The sequence below is a fragment of the Patella vulgata genome, chromosome 5, assembly GCF_932274485.2.
Source record: "Patella vulgata chromosome 5, xgPatVulg1.2, whole genome shotgun sequence".
Lineage (NCBI taxonomy): Eukaryota > Metazoa > Mollusca > Gastropoda > Patellidae > Patella > Patella vulgata.
In genome coordinates this window covers 54,293,952-54,318,283 of record NC_065883.2, presented here as the reverse complement: position 1 = coordinate 54,318,283, position 24,332 = coordinate 54,293,952, and the positions used below count along the sequence as shown (strand labels likewise).

The 24,332-nt window shown below is 35.2% G+C and overlaps 1 protein-coding gene across 1 annotated transcript in view; it reads left to right on the top strand.

The window, feature by feature from the left end:
* Positions 1-23,471, top strand: part of LOC126821238 (glutamate receptor ionotropic, kainate 1) — a 47,700-nt gene extending 24,229 nt beyond the window's left edge. Inside the window, exons 5-12 of the mRNA XM_050549621.2 lie at positions 1,524-1,703; positions 2,146-2,331; positions 10,314-10,414; positions 14,574-14,664; positions 17,058-17,373; positions 18,047-18,264; positions 21,522-21,790; positions 22,803-23,471. Of these exons, the coding sequence (XP_050405578.2) occupies positions 1,524-1,703; positions 2,146-2,331; positions 10,314-10,414; positions 14,574-14,664; positions 17,058-17,373; positions 18,047-18,264; positions 21,522-21,790; positions 22,803-23,067 (1,626 nt within the window). The 3' untranslated portion in view covers positions 23,068-23,471. The remainder of the gene's footprint in view (positions 1-1,523; positions 1,704-2,145; positions 2,332-10,313; positions 10,415-14,573; positions 14,665-17,057; positions 17,374-18,046; positions 18,265-21,521; positions 21,791-22,802) is intronic.
* The last annotated feature ends 861 nt before the right edge of the window (positions 23,472-24,332 follow it).

Genomic DNA, 24,332 nt, shown 5'->3' with positions numbered 1-24,332 from the left:
ATCTTACACACAGCATTAACTGATATGCAAATGTAGGAATCAGATTACTTATTAACATATACGGAAACGAGGCAGAGACCAACCTTGTCAACAGATATCAGCACGCTATAAGAGGAAATCAAGCTGGCACACTATAAGAAATTTTCCTATCTTTAAAACGATCAAAATTGGATGGTAATTCTTATTACCATCATTACAGATGAAAATACTGGTCTTAATACGAATATCCAGATATAACGTTAGTGAAAAGCACGTTCATTTCCCTTTTCAAATATGCAAATAATCTTCTGTCGCATTCATATTTACTCACCATGAAAAATGACCAAAGTTGTATAGTACTAAACTATATTGTGAAATTACGGGTCTTAATAGGGAATTCCATATACCATGTAAAGTACGGTCATTGCCCTTTTTGAACTAAAGCTTTGGCGCTTAACCCAAAATTCCGTATATCTATACTGTGAAATGTATAGTCATTCCTCTCTTTAAGTATATTTATTATTTGTAGCGCACAATGCATATACTTTTTTTTAAAAAGTTAATTACCCTTTACTCAAATTTAGAGCGATGGGGAGCGGTGGTGCGTGTTTAAAATGCCAAAATACGGGTCTTAATACGAAATTCCAGTTATCGTGCATGTTTCTATGGCTCTATACTATAAATCCATAAGTTATTTCCGGGCGCTTTACTTTTAGAGAAAGAAAAATCCTCGTTGCCTTGTCGAAAGAAAATGTGTTGCTGTCAAACAGTAACCTAATTTCTTAATATAGATTATACTTTCAATTTATCTTATTTGTCGAAGGATCCAATTAACCATACCAATCACATGATTTCATTGCCATCACGGTTGTTCAGTGAATTTCTTATAGTGTGTCAGGTTGATTCCTCTTATCGTGTGGTAAATATCCTATAGTGTGACAGGTTGATTTCTTCCTCGTTTCGGTATAATATGTTAATAAGTCACGTGAGATCCCACATTTGCATATCAGAGTTAGTGCTCTGAGTAAGATACTATGAAGGACAAATGAGATGCGACAGAGCGCAAATGTAAAATGTAATGAGAGAAATGTAAAATGTAGACACGTCAAAAAACACCATTTTCCACTAAAACATTTGTCATTTGACACGTAGCATTTGACTTTGGCCCTAGAGGTATTTTGACTTTAACGTTACCGGTATTAGGACTTTGTACATATGATACCCGTATAAATAATCGAAAAAACATTTTAGCAGAGCATTTAATATTGGCAGCGATAACCTTCCATATTTTTTAGTCACTATCGCTACGCCTATAACTTCTTCATAACAGTTTTCTTAAAAATAGAAAATATTATTAGAAATGACTATCCTGACCGCATTTATAATAAAAATATTCGAGAAACGTGTGGATAGTACGGTACGTTCCCCAATTGTGGCCAATTGCCAGGAATAATCAGATATGAAGTTTCCATGTTCATAGATGGCCCTTCGCATTAACGATAGTAATAGTGGATATTAAAATGTTATTTTACTCTTTTAAATAGGTTGACCGATATGAAAGCAGGAAAGGAAAGAAATTTACATTGAGTCAATCAACAAGATGGTTGACCGTTATACCTGATACACGATCGTCAAGGGTGATTGTACAAGACGCATCCAAAATAATAAATAATATCGCTGTAATAGCTATGCCTGTCATTAGAACAAAGGCAACAATTCGGGAGGTAAACATTAATGTTATTTCATAAAGTATAGTATTGTTCATGTTGTAGACCCGTGTTTATAAACTATTGATAGTTTTAAGTATACAAATAAGGTTGCAATAATGTGCAAGCGCATGACTTAATCCACATGATATTTAAAATTATAGAAATAGAGTAAAGATCTGGATGATTAATGCATTTGGTAAAAAAATTGGTAAAGCCTATGTATATGATTCTATAGTTATGCCGGGTGTCTCTCGTACGATAGAGCCTGCTTGCGCCTACTCTTCCGAGAAAAAAAATGACTATTGCTGATTAATAATTGGCCATTTAGCAAGTCCGCTTCTATATTTTCTAGATATTAGTTTTAGTTTTATGTACATTTTGTCAATACACTGATTTATAGAAACTTTGACTTTGTTTAATGACATTAGGGAATAACAATTTGATTTTCTTCGTCCAGCATCTATTATCGCTGTCTCCATGCCATACAAGTTATCTGTATACATTATTGTGGAAGCCTGAAGGTCGAAGATTAAGTCTTGTTGCGTATCTTAACAATAGATGTATTAGGAAAACGAATAGAGATATATTTCCTAATGTCAAGTTTGGACTCAACAATCGAACATTAAAGGTAGTTGTAAACACTGTAAGTATCCTTTAAATCAACTAGATGGTACAAGAAATGATAACCCGGGAGCCCAGTGAGATTTAATCAAATATTGAGTCCAAAAGGTTTGAGGTTTACAACACATATTTTACCCCTAGATCATTTTGGAAAGCCAAGTCTTAAGTTTTGTAACCTCTGCATATACCTGGGAGCGCTCCCCCTAACCCTCCCATATTTAATGGGAGTTAAAATTCAATGTCCATTTACAATTTTTTGCAAGCGTTTCACACTTAACACTAAGAAACAGAATGCATGACTTAAGAGCATACAATGTTGTGCTAATGTTACTTAAGAGCTTAATTAATTAGCCCTAATTAGTGACCGTAATTAAAATTTAGAGTCCATAACTGAGATAAAGCCTAAAAAGCTAGCTAACCAAGTCATGAAACCAAAAATATAACTTAAAAGCGACAAAAGTTGAACAAACCTTGCTTAAGACTCGTTCAAAGGTCAAAGGTCACTAACGAATGACCATAATTAAAATTTAGAGTCCGTAACTAAAACAAACCCTAAAAGCTAGCTAACCAAGTGAGGAAACCAAAAATACCACTTAAGAGCGACAAAAGTTGAACAAACCTTGCTTAAGAGTGGTTCAAAGGTGTCAACGGTCAAAATTTAGGTTACATAATGACGTTTGAGTGTATTTGATTAAATTGTCTTGTCCGGGATTATTTTTCTTTCTAACACCATTTCTATGAGTTTTACTGCACAAAATGACTGCTTAAGAGCATGAAATGCTGTACTAATGCTACTTAAGAGCTGATTATATTAGCGCTTTTTTGTGACCATAAAACAAAGCCTAAAAGCTAGCTAACCAAGTCAGGAAGCCAACAATATCACTTAAGAGTGACAAAAGTTGAACAAACTTTGCGTAAGACTGGTGACAAAGGTCATATTTTGGGCCACATTATGACCAATCAACCAATCAAATTGTTTATCTCTGCTGATCCTAAACATAAAATGCGCATCTTCGAACTCCATCAAGCCATTCACATTATCAACACCTACACCAAGTTTAAAAATTCTACCTCAATTAGAAGAAGAGTTATTGTGTCCCAAATGGCTTGATGAACAGACAGACGAACAGGCCCATTTTAATAGTTCCCTGCTTTCTTCGAAAGACGGATGACAATAATGTTGATGTCAGCAATAATTATGCACTTGAAAGTATGGCAAAGTTATCAGTACAATAAGGAAATTTAAAATTGAAAGAGACTAAAGTTCCTTTTAGGCATTATTCGATTTAAATAAGTAATTCCAGAAATAGTTCAATGGGTGAACTGTTTAAAGTTTGATTAGCTCTGGTCTTTTGAAGAGACGAAATTGGGTCGGAAAGCACATGTTATTAATGTAATATGAGTATAAAGTAATATGCCAAATTTTGAATTTATTTTATTGTATATTCTAATCAATTGTTAAACGTCATTGTGAAAGATTGGATAAAGAGCTGACACTTCGCGCTATAATGGTTAAAAATAGATAATGTCAAGAGAATATGCTGAAAATTTCAGTAAAGTTGCTGAACTCTGAGTCAAGAAAAAATTCATTTCAATAACACTGTAGACTCGGTTGTCATTGTTAATGTAACGATAACAGACAAGTCTCGCTTATCCATTTTTACGGTTAATCACCAAGCATTGTTGAACAGCAGATCAGATTTAAACTTGTATAAAATCAGACTCATCAGATGTCATCGAGGGTTGATTATGGTCTTGCCATGTTAATACACGTCTAACTAATACATCATATAACATATAACTAATGAAATACTTGCAACTGACAGATTTAGCTAACGTATAATACATGTTTATTATATTTGATGTCATCGAGGGTTGATTATGGTCTTGCCATGTTAATACACGTCTAACTAATACATCATATAACATATAACTAATGAAATACTTGCAACTGACAGATTTAGCTAACGTATAATACATGTTTATTATATTTGGTGAAATATGCGAACAATTCAAATTGAACGGCTTGTTTTGTTCTGTTTTTGACGGTGGTGGGTTGTGTGAAACAGCCATTTTAAATTACTTTCGCATTGTCGATAATGTCTTGGTAGTATTTATTTATTGTGGACTAATCAATTAGTTTGCGAACAAATTTTCTTATCAACACCCTTTTATTTAACAGAACACAGTTTTTATGGGAAACAATCACAGGTTACTATAGCCTACATCAACAAGCTTGACAGTACTAGATCCATATTACAATCGTTAACAATATAATATTATTACGAATAGATAAAAAGCATACAGTTAACGAGGAGACAGAAATGTATTGAACACAATGATGACAATACAAATATTAAATCAAAATAATTAACCACTTCGCATATATATAAATAGAAGTAGCATTGGTGGAATACACAAATCGAATATTGTAATTAATCACAGCTCTAAACTCCTTTTGATATCTAGAAATTGTCATGGGTCGGTCGCAGGGATTGTATGCCTCCTTTAAGAAGCATCTCTGGTGTTGAAATCGCCCAAAACAGCATCGCATTCCGAAATCCGTGCCTCACTCCACAGCAAATCTAATTTACAATTGGAAATATTTAGGAGCGATCATCCGTAATAGAATGAAAATTGATGAAACAAGACTATTAGCCAACAAGAGTATCGCATGTCTGTAGGAATGTATTACTTGTGTGTACATGTATCTGTTTTCTATGTTATATCTATTATTAAATGTATACGTGTTGTCCTAATGGACGTTTTGATGCAATTAACGTCTTATCTTATCTAGCACAAACATCTTGTAAGTAAAAGCCGGTCTTGATACTATGATAGCATTATACGGAAAATAACCTTCCGATTTCGATTTTTTTCCGTAAAGATCCATGTAAAGGAGAACACATAAATGTTTCAAATCGTATATGGACTAATTCATAATTTAATTTTCTGTTGTTTTTTTTAAAACCAGAGAGTTATCCAGTTCTATACTTCCATTCTCAATATTTAGAATAAATGGAAAAACTTAACAGTTTTTGCATTTCATTTCCTAGGAATGAGTGATTCGTCGCATAGTTTTTCCGCGTCTCTTTGGGGCAAGCAGAGATAAGCAATTTGATGGGTTGATTGGTTAATTGGTCATAATGTGGCCCAAAATATGATTTTTGTCACCAGTCTTACGCCAAGTTTGTTCAACTTTTGTTGCTCTTAAGTGATATTGTTGGCTTCCTGACTTGGTTAGCTAGCTTTTAGGCTTTGTTTCAGCTATGGACTCTAAATTTTAATTATGGTCACAAATGAGTGCTAATTAATTAGCTCTTAAGTAGCATTAGTACAGCATTTCATGCTCGTAAGCAGTCATTTTGTGCAGTGAAACTCATAATCCCGGACAAGACAATTTAATCAAATACACTCAAACGTCATTATGTGACCTAAAATTTGACCTTTGACACCTTTAAACCACTCTTAAGCAAGGTTTGTTCAACTTTTGTCGCTCTTAAGTGATATTAATTTCCTGACTTGGTTAGCTAGCTTTTAGGCTTTGTTTCAGTTATGAACTCTAAATTTTAATTATGGTCATTCATTAGCGACCTTTGACACCTTTGAACGAGTCTTAAGCAAGGTTTGTTCAACCTTTGTCGCTCTTAAGTGATATTTTTGGTTTCACGACTTGGTTAGCTAGCTTTTAGGCTTTGTTTCAGTTATGGACTCTAAATTTTAATTACGGTCACTAATTAGTGCTAATTAATTAATCTCTTAAGTAGCATTAGCACACCATTGTATGCTCTTAAGTCATGCATTCTGTTTCTTAGTGTTAAGTGTGAAACGCTTGCAAAATAAATTGTAGATGGTTAGGGGAGCGCTCCGAGGTATATGCACAGGTTACAAAACTTAAGACTTGGCTTTCCAAAATGATCTAGGGGTAAAATATGTGTTGTAGACCTCAAACCTTTTGGACTCAATATTTTGATTAAATGCGTATATTGAACTACTGACATGCGCTGTGAGCGCTTAACAGGCAGCACACAAAATTTTTGGCTCTTCAGTTTTTGCTAATATTTACAAGTTTTAAGAGATTTTTCAAATATAATTTTTGGACTAGTCTGTTTCCAAAGTCTTTCAGACTCAGGATTTAGTTTTGTGAATGGAAACAAATGGATTACTATGCTATTTCGGATGATATTTATATTTTATTTCTGGATAATTCTGGAAAGTAACAGTGAACTCATATTTAACACCCAAGCTCTGATGATTTCCACCAACCAGATTAATCACTACAGTAGAGATGAGCTATTGAACATAAACTCATTAACAAAAGATGTCATTAAACTAGATCAATTTGAAGTGACTACTTTTCGACAAATTGGTATTTCTAACTCAAAACCAACAAGAAGGGGTAAAAGAGCTGGAGTTAGAAAACAAAAACTTGCTGATGTCAACTCAGATGTTGACAATTTAGTTAAAGATGATCAATTCAAAAAGGTCACTTGTCTTAATAACCTCATTTCACAACCGAAACACTCTATTAAACTAGCACTTTGGAATGCAAGATCTGCTAGAAATAAAACTTTAGCAATATCAGACGAAATTGTTGAAAATAAACTTGACATTGTGTTAATCACGGAATCATGGTTAAAGAAGACTGGGGATGACTCAAAACTGAATGAATTAACCCCAAATGGTTACTCCTCAAAAAGCTTTCCTAGATTACATGGTACTGGTGGTGGCATTGTCATCATTTACAAAAGCTATATTAAACTTGTAGTGGTTGCATCACACCTTTAGGTTTTCACGTCTTTTAAATCTGTAGAATTTCTAGTAACCCATGTGTCTCAGACTCTTAAGATTTGTAGGTGTTTATAGATCTCCATCATGTTCTGTGTCTGACTTTTATCAAGAATTTTCCCAGTTATTAGGCATTGTTTGTGTTAAACGTGGTCAGCTTATTCTCCTTGGAGACTTTAATGTTCATTTTGATTGCCCAGACAAACCTGAAGTAAAGAAGATAGTGAATTTATTATCTATTCATAACCTCACTCAACTTGTTGAAAGTTGTACACATAAAAGTGGACATATTCTTAATTGGATTGTAACTCGTTCTTTTGAGAAAACAGTAAAATCTTGTGATGTGGTAGACAATCAGATGTCCGATCATTTCTGGATATTTTTATCTCTTGATTTTGAAAGACCTGTAGAAGCACCACAACTTGTCACCTGTAGGAATATCAAGGATTTTAGTAAAGATCTTACAGAATCCAAACTGTTGAAAAATCTTCCTGAAGACTTGGATCAACTTGCAGATCTATTCTTTACAACACTGACCAACCTGATGGATATACATGCCCCAAAGGTCTCGAAGCATGTCAGAATTAAGCCAAGATCGCCATGGTATTCTGAGACCATCTCCCTAGCTAAAAATGTGCGATGGAAAGCAGAGAGACATTGGCGAAAATCTCGTTTAGAGATCCATCGACAAATCTATGTCAGCTGCAGAAATGATGTTAATAATCTCCTTAAGTCTGCAAAGGCCAAATATTGTAAAGAGCAGATCGAGTCAAACACTGGTAATTCTAAAGCCCTTTACTTTTTTATGTTTTCTTTAATGGGCAAGCGTGATGAAGGGAGGCTTCCTGTGGTTGATAATGATACTGAATCCTTGGCAACCAAATTCAGTAACTTTTTCCATAAGATTGTCACAACCCGGCAGTCGATAAATAAACACGATTACTCTAGTCTTGCATTCAACAATCCTAGTTATTCCGGTACTTTACTGGGAGCTTTTACACCTTTTACGGATGATGAAATTCAGAAACTAGTCCAATCCTCAAAACCAACATCATGCGAGCTTGGTCCAATTCCGACTAGCGTTTTTCTAACATATCTGGACATTCTACTGCCAACCATCACGAGCATTATCCATAAGAGCCTTGTGACTGGTACTGTTCCAGCACTCTTCAAATCAGCTGTGGTAAAACCTTTACTTAAGAAACCATCTCTTGATCCAAATATTCTTAAAAATTACAGGCCGGTTTCCAATCTGTCCTTTTTATCCAAGATTCTGGAAAAGGCAGTCAAAACCCGGTTATTTGATCATCTTGAAAAAAACAACTTGTTTTGTGAGTTTCAGTCAGCTTATAGACCTCATCATGGAACTGAAACAGCCTTAAACAAAGTTGCAAACGACCTTAAGATTTGTGTCGATAAGGGACATGTTTCACTGCTGATATTGTTAGATCTTTCGGCAGCTTTCGACACAATAGACCACCAAAAGCTGCTTTTCCGTCTTCAGAAAGACTTTGGTATTAATGGCGCTGTTTTGGAATGGTTTAGATCCTATCTGTCATCTCGAAATCAATCTGTGATTGTCAACTCAGACAAATCAGAATGTGTTCCGCTAGTGTGTGGTGTTCCTCAAGGTTCTGTTTTAGGACCTGTTTTATTTACCATGTATACAAAGCAGCTTGGAGATGTTCTAAATCAAAATTCTGTCTGTCACCATCTTTATGCTGACGACACCCAACTTTTAGATTCGTTTACTCCTGGATCAGATCAGACAGAGGTGCTCACAAAAATGGCTTGAAATTAAATGCAGAAAAAACCGAAGTTATCCTTTTTGGCTCCAAAACTCGATTATCGCACTTGTCAAATTTAAAATTCGACATGGGAGATATGGAATTTCCGCCAATATCAGTGGTAAAAAAATTAGGCGTTTTATTGGATAGTGATCTGACCTTTATGAAACAAGTTGATGATCTGTGTAGAAAATGCTACTGCCATCTGAAGTACATCAGTTCCATCCGCCATCTTCTCACACAAGATTCAGCTTCAGCTCTAGCGCGATCATTAATTCTATCGCGACTAGACTTGTAATAGTCTTCTCACCGGCCTACCGCAAAATCAACTAAATCGGCTTCAGCGAATCCAAAATTTCACAGCAAGAATGGTCACAAGATCTCCATATCATTGTCACATAACCCCAGTTCTCCAAACCCTTCATTGGTTACCAGTCAGTGCCCGGATAGACTTTAAAATACTCTGCCTAACACATCAGTATGTCAGTGGAGACGCTCCTGATTACCCCTGCAAATTAATGCAACGGTATATTCCAAAAAGACAGTCGCGTTCAGAAAATCTCAATCAGTTAGTGGTACCAAAGTGGAAACCTGCTACCTTTGGACAAAGGGCGTTTGCTGTTGCTGCCGCTGAAAGATGGAATGCACTTCCAGTTGATCTCCGTTTTGTGACTTCTTTATCAATCTTCAAATCTCGATTAAAAACTCATCTTTTCAAAACTCACTACAGAAATTGACAAAAAAAACCCAAAAAAACAAAGAGCCAAAAGACTTTTGTATAGTTGTATGCGCTATGAGCACGATTTGTGGATTCGGCGCTATATAAATGGACATATTATTAAATCTCACTGGGCTCCCGGACTATGATGTGACACAAACCGTACTTTTTCAAGATTACCAAACACTTACATTTGTAGAACTAATGCTACCCTTGTTTGCTTTTTATAGATCTTTACATGCCTATTTTAATTACACGTTTTACTATTTCAATCAGATTTGAGAACACACAATTTGCAACAACGTCCACAATTCCCTAGATGTCTGTGTGAAAAGCATACCACTTCACAAACATAGCAAAAAAAAAAACTTTCTGTACTTTTGTTTTTTCCATTGATTTTACATATCCGCTGTGCAATGTCAAGAAATCAATTTGTATATTAGAAAACAAAAATAGACTAACCCTTCAAGCTATTCAGCCAAACGATTGTATTAATTTCACGGAGAATACACTGGAACAATAATCTCAAATTATGCTTGTGGGAGAAAACACCTAACATACCCGTACTTTCGGTACCCGCTTCGTGACTCCCAGGCATTCGAAACACGAGTACCCGCCTTAGTAAAAATGAGTAGTAAATATGAGTCGAATTGGCAGTCATTATTAATCCGGTATGCATATCCTATGGGCTTGTGTTCATTTTTGTTTCAGTATGCACCTTTCATCTATAAAAGAATGGTAAATGGAGAACCTGAATATAATGGTCTGTGTATAGATTTATTAATCGAACTTTCACGATCGATGAATTTTAGGTGTGTACATACAATGATGGTACTTTTGGGAAATATCGAATAAATTATGTACGACTTATTGTTCGTAGAACATCTGATACTGTTTATACTGAGTGAGTGGATAGATAAAAAATGGATAATCGATTTTATGCACCCACATTTTCATTTGGACGTATGATACTGGCGTCGCCCTGTCCGTCCTGACATCCGTCCACAGTTTGTGGACAGTCTACAGGTCACAATTTTTTTCCAATTTTGACGAAACTTGACATGTTGGTTTATCTCTCAAAGATATCGGTTCCTTTCGATATTGGCATGTATAGGAATGTAACTTCATGAATTATGGCCCCGTATTGTACAAAAAATCGCGTTTTTAGCTTGTGGACGTCCTATAGGTCACAATTTTTATCAGATTTTGATGAAACTTGAAATGTATGTTTCGATATTTCGTAACTGGATTATGGCCCCTGATTGTACGAAATATCGCGTTTTTAGTTTGTGTACCATCCCTAGGGGTCTGTCAATGCGTTATGTCGGATAAACCTATTTTTTTTCTCTGTGGATTAGTATAAATTCTGTTGATGATTCACCAGTCAGAACCATAACAAGGCAAAAGAATAGTTATATGAAGTTATTTCAATAACAAAATCACATAAATATTATCCAATTTAATATTGTAGAGAAAGTAATGACTTAGCTTTTTGTCTTTACGAAGGCCCATTAATCCGTTTGAACGAGTTATATTTATTTTGCATTATCTATTTTTGAACTATGATAGCAAGAACGACCAGCTCTTTATCTAAATCTTACATAATGTATCTTTAATAATGTAAAGACGTAGATTTGAAACGCACCCAATTCAGAAATAATTGTGCCTTAGCTGAATTTTAGCTAGCTCAGTGAACAGAACTACGATTGTTTGTCAACGGTGTTTACATATTAATTGAACTTTGCAGTAAAGGATTATCCCAGAGTAAATGTATTCCTAGTGTTGATTGCCTTGCCATACAACAGATGGAAGCGGGATTTCTAAGATAGAGGGGTGGGGGTGTAGAAGAAACAACTAATTTGCGACGTCTACTTTAATGGCGCGAGTTTTGTTAGAAAAGTCTGCTGTCCTCGGATGACACGAAAAACTGTGGATGACACAAAAAAAACGTGGAATGTAGTAGCAGTATGCAAAACGAAACAAGCGTAGTAATTGTGCCGAAACATTGCACGTCTCACCCCCCGCCCCAACCCCCCGCCACTTGGGTGCCATGTGGCAAAGCAACGCTGCTGTTGGTCGACTTGTTCGAGAGAACAGGGGACGTGAAACCGAGAGCCGCAGAGGGGAAGGATGGCTCAAGGTGAACCAAGAGGGAAAGGTCTCCGTGTCGGCTTTCGCCGGTAATCAAATGTAGGACGGCCAGAACAGCCGTTCCTCGCTTGAGACAGTGTTCTCCTCTGCAGCCCTCGGCTTCAAGTCCTCTGTCCTATCAAGGAAGTCGACCAACGACAGCGTCGTTTCTCCGCACGGTTCCCTAGTGGGAGGAATGCGAGGTGCAATGAGATGAATTTTGCGGCACTACTACTCTTGCTTCGTTTTGCATGCTACATGCGCAAATTAGTTATTTCTTTTAACACTCCCACCCCCAACCCTCTATCTTATTAACTCACCCAAATCCTCCCCCAACGCAATCAACACTGGAAATAAGTTCATCTGGCAATAATAACATTAATCCTTAATATGTAAACATCGCTGACAAGCAATCTTATACCTATAGTTCCGTTCTCTGACCTAGTGAAAATTCAGCTAAGGCACAATCTACCATTTTATTTCTTAATTGGGTGCATTTCAAATCCACGTCCTTACAATATCATACATATACCTGTCGTAATGCCTGTTTAAGCATATACATGTCATAAAACAATGACTTCACTACAATGTTTTGGCTAACCCAGGCTAACATTAAACAAATTAGATAATTTCCAAGGTATTCTATACTAATTCCCCTTTTTACAAGTGTAGTTCCTTCTACTAACGCTAACGCTAGAAAAAGTAAAGAACCTACGCGTATTAAATCATATTATCTTTACTTTAAACACAATTTCTGCATGTCCGTCCATACTTCTGTACAATCGAAATCTTAATTCGTTCAAACGAGATAATTAATTCGTTCAAAGGAGATACTAACTCGTTCAAACAAAATAAGTAATTCGTTCAAACGAGATAATTAATTCGCTTAACTGAGATAATTAATTCGTTCAAACGAGATACCAATTTGTTCGAACGGATTAATTTTTTTGTTTGTTTGGCACTAATGGGTCTTCGTATAAATATATCACCGTTACACCATAATGAAGGCTGGGTTTGAATTTCGGGAAAATCGAAACGAAACTGCTGCTCCTTGTACGCAAATAGTGTAAAGGTCACAATTGTTGTCCAATTTCGATATTGATCCCTTTAGCTTGTTCTCTATCCATTTCTTGCAAAATGTGGACGTATCTTGCATGGCAACCACTGGTATTCTAATTCGTCAACCCTGTCCACTTAGTGGCTGCTTGGTATCATCTCGTAATATCGCCCTTCACCGTCGTGGTGTCGAGTGAAACTTTCGCGATGTCGGAATAAAATGTCGGGATGTCGGGTTATGAAGGGCGGCATGATACCAATAAGCCACGGTAGTCCATCCTGTGCCCGATTCCTAGAAAATTCTTAAGCACGTTATTGTGCTTAGATTTAAGTAGACTTTGCATTTAAGTAAACTTACCTTATTTTAAGTAGACTTCATTGATTTTAAGTAGACTTCATTGTAAGCACAAGAACGTTATTATGCGTTCCAAGAAAAAACTTCAGCACAACTTCGTTCTTAAACATAGTCAATCTAAGCACAAGTCCCAAGCAAGGTATACGGCTTGCTTACCAACCTTAAGTCTGTTTCTGCTTCAAAAAGATGGCTGACGTAGAGTTATTCGACGGCATTTCCGACACCTTTTGATACAATTACAAGATCGAGAAAATCCTTCCCCATAAGAAATTTCAAATTAAGAATGCTATAGAAAATATCGCTTCTAGGCCTACCCTGAAACCATTTTATTTATTTGCCAATTAGTAAACAATAGGCTACAAACACACATGCTACTTTAAGATCAGGCGCTCTCACAATTATTCAGTTAGTTTGTATGTGTCTGCGTTTTTTATCTTGTGGCATATTTTATATGTGAATAGGGGACATGGCAAATGCATCGAAATGAACATTATATATGACGTCAATGAAGCAGACGACAAATTTAAGACGTAATTCGCATACCAAAGTTGTTTTTATGAGGTTAAAGAGCATCGTAGTCTCAGTTTATGGTAAACTTTACCAGTCACAATGTGCTTAGACTTATACTTGACATGTGCCTTCGTAAGAATGGTCTTGAGAATTTTCTAGGGACGGTATTTTTATAAGTTTCTTACGTAAGAAAAAGTGAAGCATAACTTTGTGCTTACTTTAAGAATTTTCTAGGAACCGGGCCCAGGTCTTATAAGGCGTGTTCTGTGATGCACAGTTTGTGATTGGTCGCCCCCGGATAGGGCTGCCTAATAAAGGGACCCTCAAATGACCCATTTCCATCCTTAGCACCACTGTAGTAAGATATTTGGGAAAATAATATAAACATGTCATTACTAGCACTTCAAAGTTCTAAATAATTTATAGAAAACTTAGACCCCGATGCTCTGACTTGCAAGGTCACAAATTCCTTGTCCCGCATGCCCTTGCAGTGACATATTTGAAGATCTCAATCACTACTTTCTGCGATGTGTGTGTGTGTTAAACATTTTAACTATGTATACCGCTTTGTTCGGGCGAATAGAAATTTGGCATCGGGACTGTGGACACATTAGGTGAATTTGGGCGGCATTTGATTCCCTCAAACTCTGTACTAAATAGATTTTTAGATTTAACTAAATTCAACAATCCCTTAAATATAATCGCGTCAACAATATATGGACTTTCGAAAAGGAGGCTGGGATATATACCTTAATAGCGATGCAGTATCAGATGTTTCGTAAGAGTAAGTTGAGAAAAAACTGATGAGTTATCGACGTTTTAAGAGTCAGTAAATAATTGTGGTTTTCATCGATTTCTTCAAACAAAATACTTTGTAGTGCTTGAATTTTTGAAAGTAATAATTAATGTATATTTTACAGTTATACAATTTACCTACCTCCAGATGGTGAATGGGGAGGTAGGACCAGTAATGGTAACTGGACAGGCATAATAGGAGAATTGCAGTACGAAGTGAGTATTGACTTAAATCATAAGTATAGCTCTCTCTAATCTGTTTTGCTATTCAACTGTGAAAACCATGTATATAGTATCAGTAAATGGAAAACCAAAATTAACGCTGTAAGTGGATAAAGTAAGTTCTTTGCTAAATGCGTGACTTTTATTCTGCAGATTAGAACGCCCCAAATCTGTAGCGCAACTTTCGACGGTGCCCTAATGCTCACACACATCAATGTGGAACATTTTATTATACAGGATGAAAAAGAGTTTAACTTCATACATTTCTGCACAGAGTAGGCTAATAAACATAATCTTTAAAGGGGCTAAATCGCTAACACTTGGGACCTAGAAATTGACAAAAGTGGGTCGCAACGCATATAATACTGTAATATGAATGTATATAAACTGATTTACATTCAATGGTTTCCGCTTTTACTCCAATTTCAAATCAGTTATGTTCGGGGAAATAAGCCAGCAGTCTCAAGCGAGCGCAAATTTCTAGCGTCTGGTTATTCCAGTTCACATACGCCGTTTGATTTGGTGCAATGTGTCTAGCCTCGTCCCTCGAGTCTCTTGATGCAACTGGGGCTGAAGCGCATTATGGTACACGATTCGTGTACCTATGGTAAAATGTTTATTTTGTCTTAAATATTGGATATCAAAAAGCCCATCTTTTCCCGGTAAGATCACAACATGAATGTTGATTTAATTTGACAAATAAATCGTGTTTTCAATGTTGAAGATTTTGGATGATATTGAGTTAGAGACTTGGCTACTTTAAGTGGCCTTTACCGATTGAGAACTCATTAACAGATTACAATTTTTAGGAAAAAAGATCACTGGTTATTCGTAACCTTTTATCGTTCGTTATCAAGCAGTAACGTCGTGCTTATAGAATAAATGATTGTGTTCTGTTAATGGACTAAAGAAGATGTGCATGTGCCATGCAGTTTGCTATGATTCCAACTGTCAAGGGTTCTTTCAAGTACACGCCAATGTTAATTAACATGGGGCGTCGTTTTTTTAGTCAAAACCGAACGACAATAAGCTGAGCCTTGCCAGGCTCTCCATCCCGCACCACTGACAAGTCGATTGAACGTGCACGTGCGTTACTTTACTTTTTATTGGAATTATATATTTTAGTGCAGTGGTCAACCAATTTAAGGCATAAAACTGTATACGTTTAGAATCTTCTCCTAGGCCATTTGGCGGCTTTCTGCGAAACTTTTCGAAATGTTGCTTGGGTTGTATTTTATGAGATTTGCTCAAATAAAGTTGATTGGACTATAACGAGATGGGGACCTTTATGGGGAACGCGTAGATATTTTCTACACACTTTACTTCTTCTCCTTAAACGTTTTATGGATTAAGGTAAATCTACGTCATTTGTGTTTTTTTCCCGGAAATATCAAAATTTCCACCACTTAATCAAAATATATTCAAATCGATTATTTAAGAACAGTCAATCCAAAAAAATCAAAAAAAAAATCAACGGCTTTAATTTAAGTAGATTTAAAAGAGGCCCATTAAAACAATAAAAGCGAAACTTAATGGTACCGCTGGTGTGTTTTGATTATAAATAGCCCGTAGTTGATGCCAAATTTATCTATTTTTGGAATGATATTTTATTTTATTTTTTTTTTATTTTTGCAAGTGAATAACAATCCACCAAACGACTTTCAGGGACTGTATGTAGCATAAGCTCGTATAATTATATTAAAGCATATGTGGGTAATAAAGTAGTATTATTAAACGGCCTTTCATTGATATATATATATCATTACTTGTTAGTTTGCCCCTTGTATTTGGGTGAACGATGGATAACAATTGAGACTCTCAGACTCTCCCAACACAGCAGAGAAACATAAAAAATACTACTTTCTGGATCTGCCGAACTTACCAATGCTACCAACTACTCCATATTTTCAATGGTCCATAATTTCATAGAAATTACAAAACGATTTTAGTTGGTTTAGTATTTTATATATTTTAATTATTATTATTATTATCCCCCCCCCCCCACACACTTAAATTTCAATATTATTATTATTGTTATTATTATCATCATTATTATTAGCCCACTTTGAATGCAATTGATTATTTGAATGTAGCTATATTTATGTACTATATTGTAAATAGTGTACATATTTCTTTTAACTTGTTTCTTTACATGTTAAAATTTTAGGGTATAGGGATTATATAGGCTCTGCCTGTTTCCCAATCCTAAAATTAAATAAAATGGTGTTTCTTTACATGTGACAATTTTGGAGAGAGGGATTATATAGGCCCTGCCTCTTTCCCAATCCTAAAATTAAATAAAATATTGTTTATATAAAAACAAAAACAAAATATTAAACGCCCTTTCATTGATATATAGAATTCTTACACGGTGTCCCTATTTTCAGAACGCCGATATATCTGTGGCCCCTCTATCATCAACATCGGATCGTCAAGAAGTTGCCAGTTTTTCCTATCCGTTCTTCATTGAATACACGTCAGTAATACTAAAACCACCAAACGAAGATGAGAAAAAATGGATGACATTTTTAAAACCATTCCACCAGCAAGTGCTGATCTACGTCACAGTTTCCTTGTTTGTTGGAACAATTGTTTTATTTGTCGTCGAGAAATTTAATCCATTCTACAGAAAACATCCAAATACTCCAGCTCAAAGTTTCTCGGACGTATTTTGGTATCTGTATGGAGCTATGTTAACACAAGGTAAGAAACACTATTATGTTAAAGCTCATGAGATATATAGGCTTATTGAATAGCTATTTTTAGGTAGGTTTACCTACATGCGACCCCCATGTGTATGTGTACTCCCATGGTACTTTAAACGCATTCATTTATTTATCAATAATTAATTAAAGAGGGTGTTTCAAAATTTAAAATAATAAATAAATAGATAGAACTCAAGTCACCATTGAATACCGCGGCAGGGATACACTCGAGTGAACCATTGAATAACCCGAGCGGTATCCAATGGTTATTGAGTTCTGTCTATTTATTCTATAACTACATGCAAATACAAGCAAATGTCATTGAATAACCATGAGTTATTCAATGGCTATATTCAATGATTTTTGCTTGTATTTGCATATAGTTATAGAATAAAATACAGATAACAAAACAATATGTTATAAAAAGTTTTTATTTGTCAAAGATATGGCACGACTGACTAATAACGAATACTTTTGGTCGCCGAATGCATCTGATCGGGGTAGGTGTTTTGAATGACAGTTTTGTGGGCATTGCTATTTGCCAGAAGAAATGTGCCCATATAGATTAAGCAATGCACTTCTATTGTTTGTATTTTATGTCCTAAGCAATAACATTTGTTTGTTTTTGGTTTTGCATTTCAAGTATATAACATTTTTTTTTTCAAATTCAGGGGGAGAAAAACTTCCAGGATCACTTGCAGGACGGAAGTTCATCAGTTTTTGGTGGTTATTTTGTATAATGTTGGTAGCTATTTATAGCGGTAACCTTATGGCTTTTTTAACCATTAATCGAGTCAATGTACCATTTGATACGTTAGCAGGAATGGTAAATCAAGATGAATATAAGTGGGGTACACTCGGAGGAACAGTTTGGTCAACCCTTTTTAGAGTAAGTATTTTTATACTTTTTAATAGATTAAATAATCTAGAAGGTAAACTTGATATTCTAATGATATGTTTTTATTCACATATTCAATTACTTTTTTTATTGCAAAATCTTGAAATGCAAAGTTTAAACAAAGAGGTATATTAATCTATTCAAGAAGAGTTCTGAAAGAAAAGAAAATGTATAACCATGTAAATATAAAACATTGTTTATATTAGCAACACACTAGCTTGGGTTTAAATTTTCAAGCCAACAGTGAGGTCGATGTTCCCCGCTGCCATGCTAAAATAAATAGATGACGCATAATGATTAATAGAAAATTTATCTTTTTGAAAAGTATCGTATAATCAAACTGATTATCTATGCTTACGCCAATTCGGATGGAAACTAGTTGCCACCTAAATAGGGGTAACTCCTAGCCTTTAGTGGTGTAAACCGATAACACCCAACTAGTGTAGAACATTACACCAATTCAGGTGGAAACTAGTTGCCACTTACAGTAGTGTAACCTGCCTGATGCACTCAGTGTAATGTTACACCCGCGGGTGTAGATTAAGCATAACCCCTCAAGGATGCTTTGTAAATTACACTTCCATTTTAATTATTACACCAACGTGGGTGTAATTTGTTTTGTTGGATATTTATTTTAAGCCAACGACTTCTAAGTTCAGAAAACTTGAAATTGGCTATACGTCTGTATGATAAAGGGCGTTTAGCCCGATCCAGATTACATAGACCGTCGGCTACTTCGCTTCATTTTACAACGACATTAAATTGACAAATATCCATCAGTCTGATTCAAATTCAACTGCTATTGGTCAATTAGACAATCTGTATCAATTTACAATGAATATAAATCATGAGGAAAAACCAATACACCCATCCTTACAACTTAGCTGAATAATGTGGTTTATTCATTTATGCACCTCACCTGAATTAAGAATAATTATGATATCGTACTTAGTAATATTTTGGAACATTAATATTTTGGAACATTTACACGTCTGTAAGTGTATACAAGCTACAATAATATATACTTGAGGCGTTATGAAATATTATTAAGATTACTATACATGATAATATTCTGAAAGGCATATTCGATATGAGTAAACACTCTAAAATGAGTTATAGTTGTATTGTGTCACTAATGCTATTAACGCCATATTTTACAACAACAAAAAAACAACCTCAAATTGGAGTACACAAATACTGTTGTAGCGCAAGATACGGTGTAAAATTGACACACTGGTAGTGATGTAGCTTATCCAAACCACCCCACTGTTACACCTATTCAGTCATGAATATCTGTTACACTTGTTAGGTGTAGTTATGTTAGCTGGTTATCCTTGGAAAGGTATTACATTTAAAAAACGCTAGCGGAGGTGTAAAGTTTACACTTAATTAACACTGCTTATAGTTTTTAGTTACACCCATTTATACAGTGTAGTCAAAGCATAAAAATGTTCACGGCCGAATAACCTCTTAGTAAAACTCTACACTCAGTTTCATCACTCTCGATAAGTTAGAATTAAAGTTGTCCCACATCATTGACCAATGAAATTGCTCAGCTCTGTTTAGCTTTAGCGGAAAATGTCAATCATTGAACTCAATCACCTAATAAACATCTACACCGAGTTTAAAAATTCTACCTCAATTAAAAGCCGAGTTGTTATGATCCAAAGTTGCTTATCGAAATACTTAGCCTAAGCAGAAAATTATCATCATCGAACTTACTCAAGGAACTTATATAATGAACCTATACTGTGGCGTTCATCACTCTCGCCCAATTAGAACCAAAGTTACAACCAAACAAATTGCTTATCTCTGCTTAGCCATAGTGGAAAATACGCATGATCGAACACTGTCAAGGCATTCACCTAATCGATAATTACGCCAAGTTTGAACAAACTACCTCAATAAGGAGATTTATTGTGTTCCAATTGCTTATCACTGCTTACCCTGAGCCGAAAATGTTCATTATCTCACTTGGTCATGGTATTGATGTAATGAAACTATGTAATAAAATTTGTTTTACAAATCAGACATTTGTCATATCAGATTTGTAAATTGTGTCTTTGTTGAATTTAATTGTTTTTTAATATAATAATAAATTATAAAAATATATTTACTTTTCATCAGAAATAAAATAAAAGTACGAACAATCCAAACCATTAGACAAAATTCGAAGTCCTACCAAGTACAAACAATCCAAACCATTAGACAAAATTCGGAGTTCATACAAAGAAAAACAAATAACAACAAATTTCAAAATACAAATCTCCAAATACCATCTTGTAAAACCAATGTCAAAAAACATTTCTCCAAATTCAACTAATTGAATTCTGAACATTATGACTAGCCGATAAAACAGTAGATGTGCTGCTATACGGTTCTTTCATAATATACATTCTACCTTGTAATTTAAGCTTTACATAAAAATTATTAAACTCTTTCAATATTTATAATTTTAAACAATGTACTTGTAATTTTGTAAATAATTTCTTAGGTGAGATTTATTATACCAAAATCGTTTCTGATGAAAGGAAAGACGCATATCGACATTGTTTTAATAAACATTGCATTGGTTATTTTAATGACCATGGATGCCGTGTAAATATTTCTTTGTTTGTATGACAGATGTGAAACGGACTAGCATAGCAACGCATTACAAAACAGTACACTAATTTTTGGATATGGCGGCCATTTAAGGCAGAGATCTATTCTCGAAGAATGGAGTAGATGGATCTCTTTGTGCAGAATGCTTAGGGAGGATTAGACAAGTTGTCTAGCCTGGCAGTTCAGCATTGTATGGCAGTATTATTCTTTAGATCAAATATATATAATTTTCGTAGAACATAATGAACTCTTGATGCCATCGGATGCCTCGGACTTTTAGTAGATCAAAAAAGTTTCGGCCATTTAATGGGTTAATTTACAAATGGAGAAGCGAGACTAAGACTCGAATGACCAGTACACAGTTTACGATCTTGTCAAAACTACAAACATTGATAAATAAAGTAATTTGAATGAAATTTTCAATATATTCGTTTTGCATTATGTACTTTTGAAATAGCATAGCAACACGATCTGCTATTTATCTAAATCTTACATAATGTCCATTTAATAGGGCCTGTCCTAATTTCGAATTAATCGATTTGACTAATTTTTGGACCCTTTGATTGTGTATGATCTAAAAACTCTGCATCCTAACCGTTTTTCTGACATGTTGTCGATTAAACACCATTATGTATTTATTTCAGAGTGCGGATAGTGGTATTTATAAAGCGATAGGTGAAGGACTGACCAGATTTAATGCCACAGATATTGGGGTTCTAAGCATCAAAACAGAAGATCATTTTCAAAAGCTGTACAATGAAAAATATGCATACATTGCTGACATGACATCTTTTCAGCTATTGATGAGTCACCATAATTGTAGTTTTTACATCATTAAGGAACGGTTTCTACCATTATATTACAGCATAGGTCTACCGTTGGATTCCAGCCTCCAAGACACGGTATCAACAGAGTAAGTTGCCATTTATGGTATACTAGCAGGATACCCGGCTTCGCTCGGGGGTCATAACCCGAAACCAGAAGTGGTAGACTAACGCCACCTGACCTATGTTACTCCCCGGTCTGAGCTACCCCTCTACCCCAAATTTCAGACTCGGGGCAGACCTAGTGTAGCCGCCAACCCCGAACAGACAGACAGACAAACAGACAGACAAACGACAGTCACAAATATTAGTATATAGATAGATAGATTGGATGTCATACTATCAGTTGTGAAAAGTTCGCCTTTCTATAATACATGTATGTGTAAAGTAGTGTACCATAGGTTTATGCAGAACCGCTGGCGACTAGAATAATAGGTGTCCACAACTAATCAAAAATACAATTTATTGTTACGGCAATGAAATATTCGCTCTTTTGAACGTGGGTGCACGGCATGATTATATAAACGACAATCATTGCCTAATAAGCAAAAAGTAGACCATGCACTTGTATATAGATGTCTTCCTGGTTCATTTTGGGGTGTAATATGTTTAAGCCACGCTTGTTCAAAATTAGCCACGTTCTTTCAAAATTGCCCTTCTATAGTCCGCGTAACAAATCTTGCAAAAACAAGACTAAGCTGGAAAGGGGGATCATGTGGACATTTTTAACATGTTGATGGCCAAGCATAGATAAGCAGTTTGATTGGGCGATACTTTGGATGCTTTGATGCTAATTGAGCTAGAGTGGTGAAACTTGGTGTAAAGTTTCACTGAAACAGACAATTTCATTCAAAGGAAAAATATCTGTTTCGATTAGAAACAATGAATTTCCAAGTTGACAATTTGACGTGACAACGAATTCTTAAGTTCGTGTTAATATGCTATTTTCCCATCTATATTAGCTCAGTCGGAGCATAATAGTGGGACGGTAAACCCCATTTCATTTCATACGTCATATTGATTGGCGAACATGGTATTCTGCTTAAAATATTACAGAGTATAAATGCAAGTAGGGTAATATTTGTTGTTTTATAATTTCAGAATTATCCGAATAACCGAGTCCGGAATATTGGCATTGTGGATGAACCGTTGGTTTCGCAAAGTCAGTTTGTGTGCGTTTAGTACATCGTCGTCTGTTGCCGTAGCAAAGATATTATCTTTAATTGATGTTCAAGCGGCGTTTTATGTTGTGTGTATAGGAGTTGCTGCATCTTGTTTCATTCTTTTAGCTGAACGATTCATACGTGCCCGTTGTGTTAAAAAGATAATTACAGAAATGAGGAAATACGCACCTAACAGACAATAACTACAAATTCTTGTGATTCGATAAACTGACTTAAAGGGTGGGGTCAGCAATTTTCAGCAAGTTCTCCATAAATTTTAAATATATGTTCGAAAATAATATCCTCGGTATTACAAGCAAAATAACGTTTTTGCAAGCGAGAAGTTACTTTTGATTAAAACCAGAAGTGATTTAATTTGTTCAACATGCTTGCTGATCTCTATAGTTAGCATACAGATTTGGCATAAGTTTACCGCTGTATTTTGTTCACCTGTCGTCATTTGGTCAAAAATCTGATTTAAAGGGCTGTTTATTAACTAAGTGACAGTTATTTCGTCAGCTTCGATGTTTTTGTGCTTGCTGACAGTGTTTTTTAACATAAACACACCACAATTATTATGGCGGGGTATCAGGTTCAAAATGCGATCTACAGTAGAAAGTAGAAAATAAAAAGCAAAAGAGAAAATTCTTATCCAAAATGGACATTTTCGTGTGGGAAACATATACCGCTCGTGCTTTTCAACCTAATACGTCCACCTTTTCAACTTTAAGTCGTAAATATTCTACTTTCAACAACAGCATTTCTACTTTCAACAACAGAATTTCTACTTTCAATAATCAACTTTTGACATTCGACTTTCAACTTCAGATTTTCTACTCAAGATTTTCTGCTCGAGATTTTCCCCATGCATATTACGGAAATAAATTTGATCACGTGACTATTTCTGCATGTCATTAAAATATGGTATCTATGGGATCGTTTATTTTTACGGGAAAATTCTGTTGTTGAAAGTAGAAATTCTGTTGTTGAAAGTAGAATATTTACGACTTAAAGTTTAAAAGGTGGACGTATTAGGTTAAAAAGCACGAGCGGTATTTTCTCTTTTGCTTTTTATTTTCTACTTTTTACTGCAGATCGCATTTTGAACCTGATACCCCGCCATAAATTATGGGCATGCAAGACATTTGGCACATATGTCGACGTGAGCGACTTCTCCTTCTTTTCTTCCATTTCATTTTGGGAATGGCTGGGCTCGAATCTGTATACGGCATTACTGTAGACTCCATCCCTTGGAGTCTGACATTGACATAATTTGGAAAATTATAGATTTTTAAGTATATAAAAACACTATCAGCATTCACAAAAACATTCAAGCAGACGAAATATCTGTTACTTGCTGGTCGTCAATTAAAAGAAAACCCGATCAAAGGGACTGTTTATTGGGATACTATAAATATAAAATTAAGTTTTTTTTAACGTTTTCTTGTTTTTGTTACAGAGGGAATTA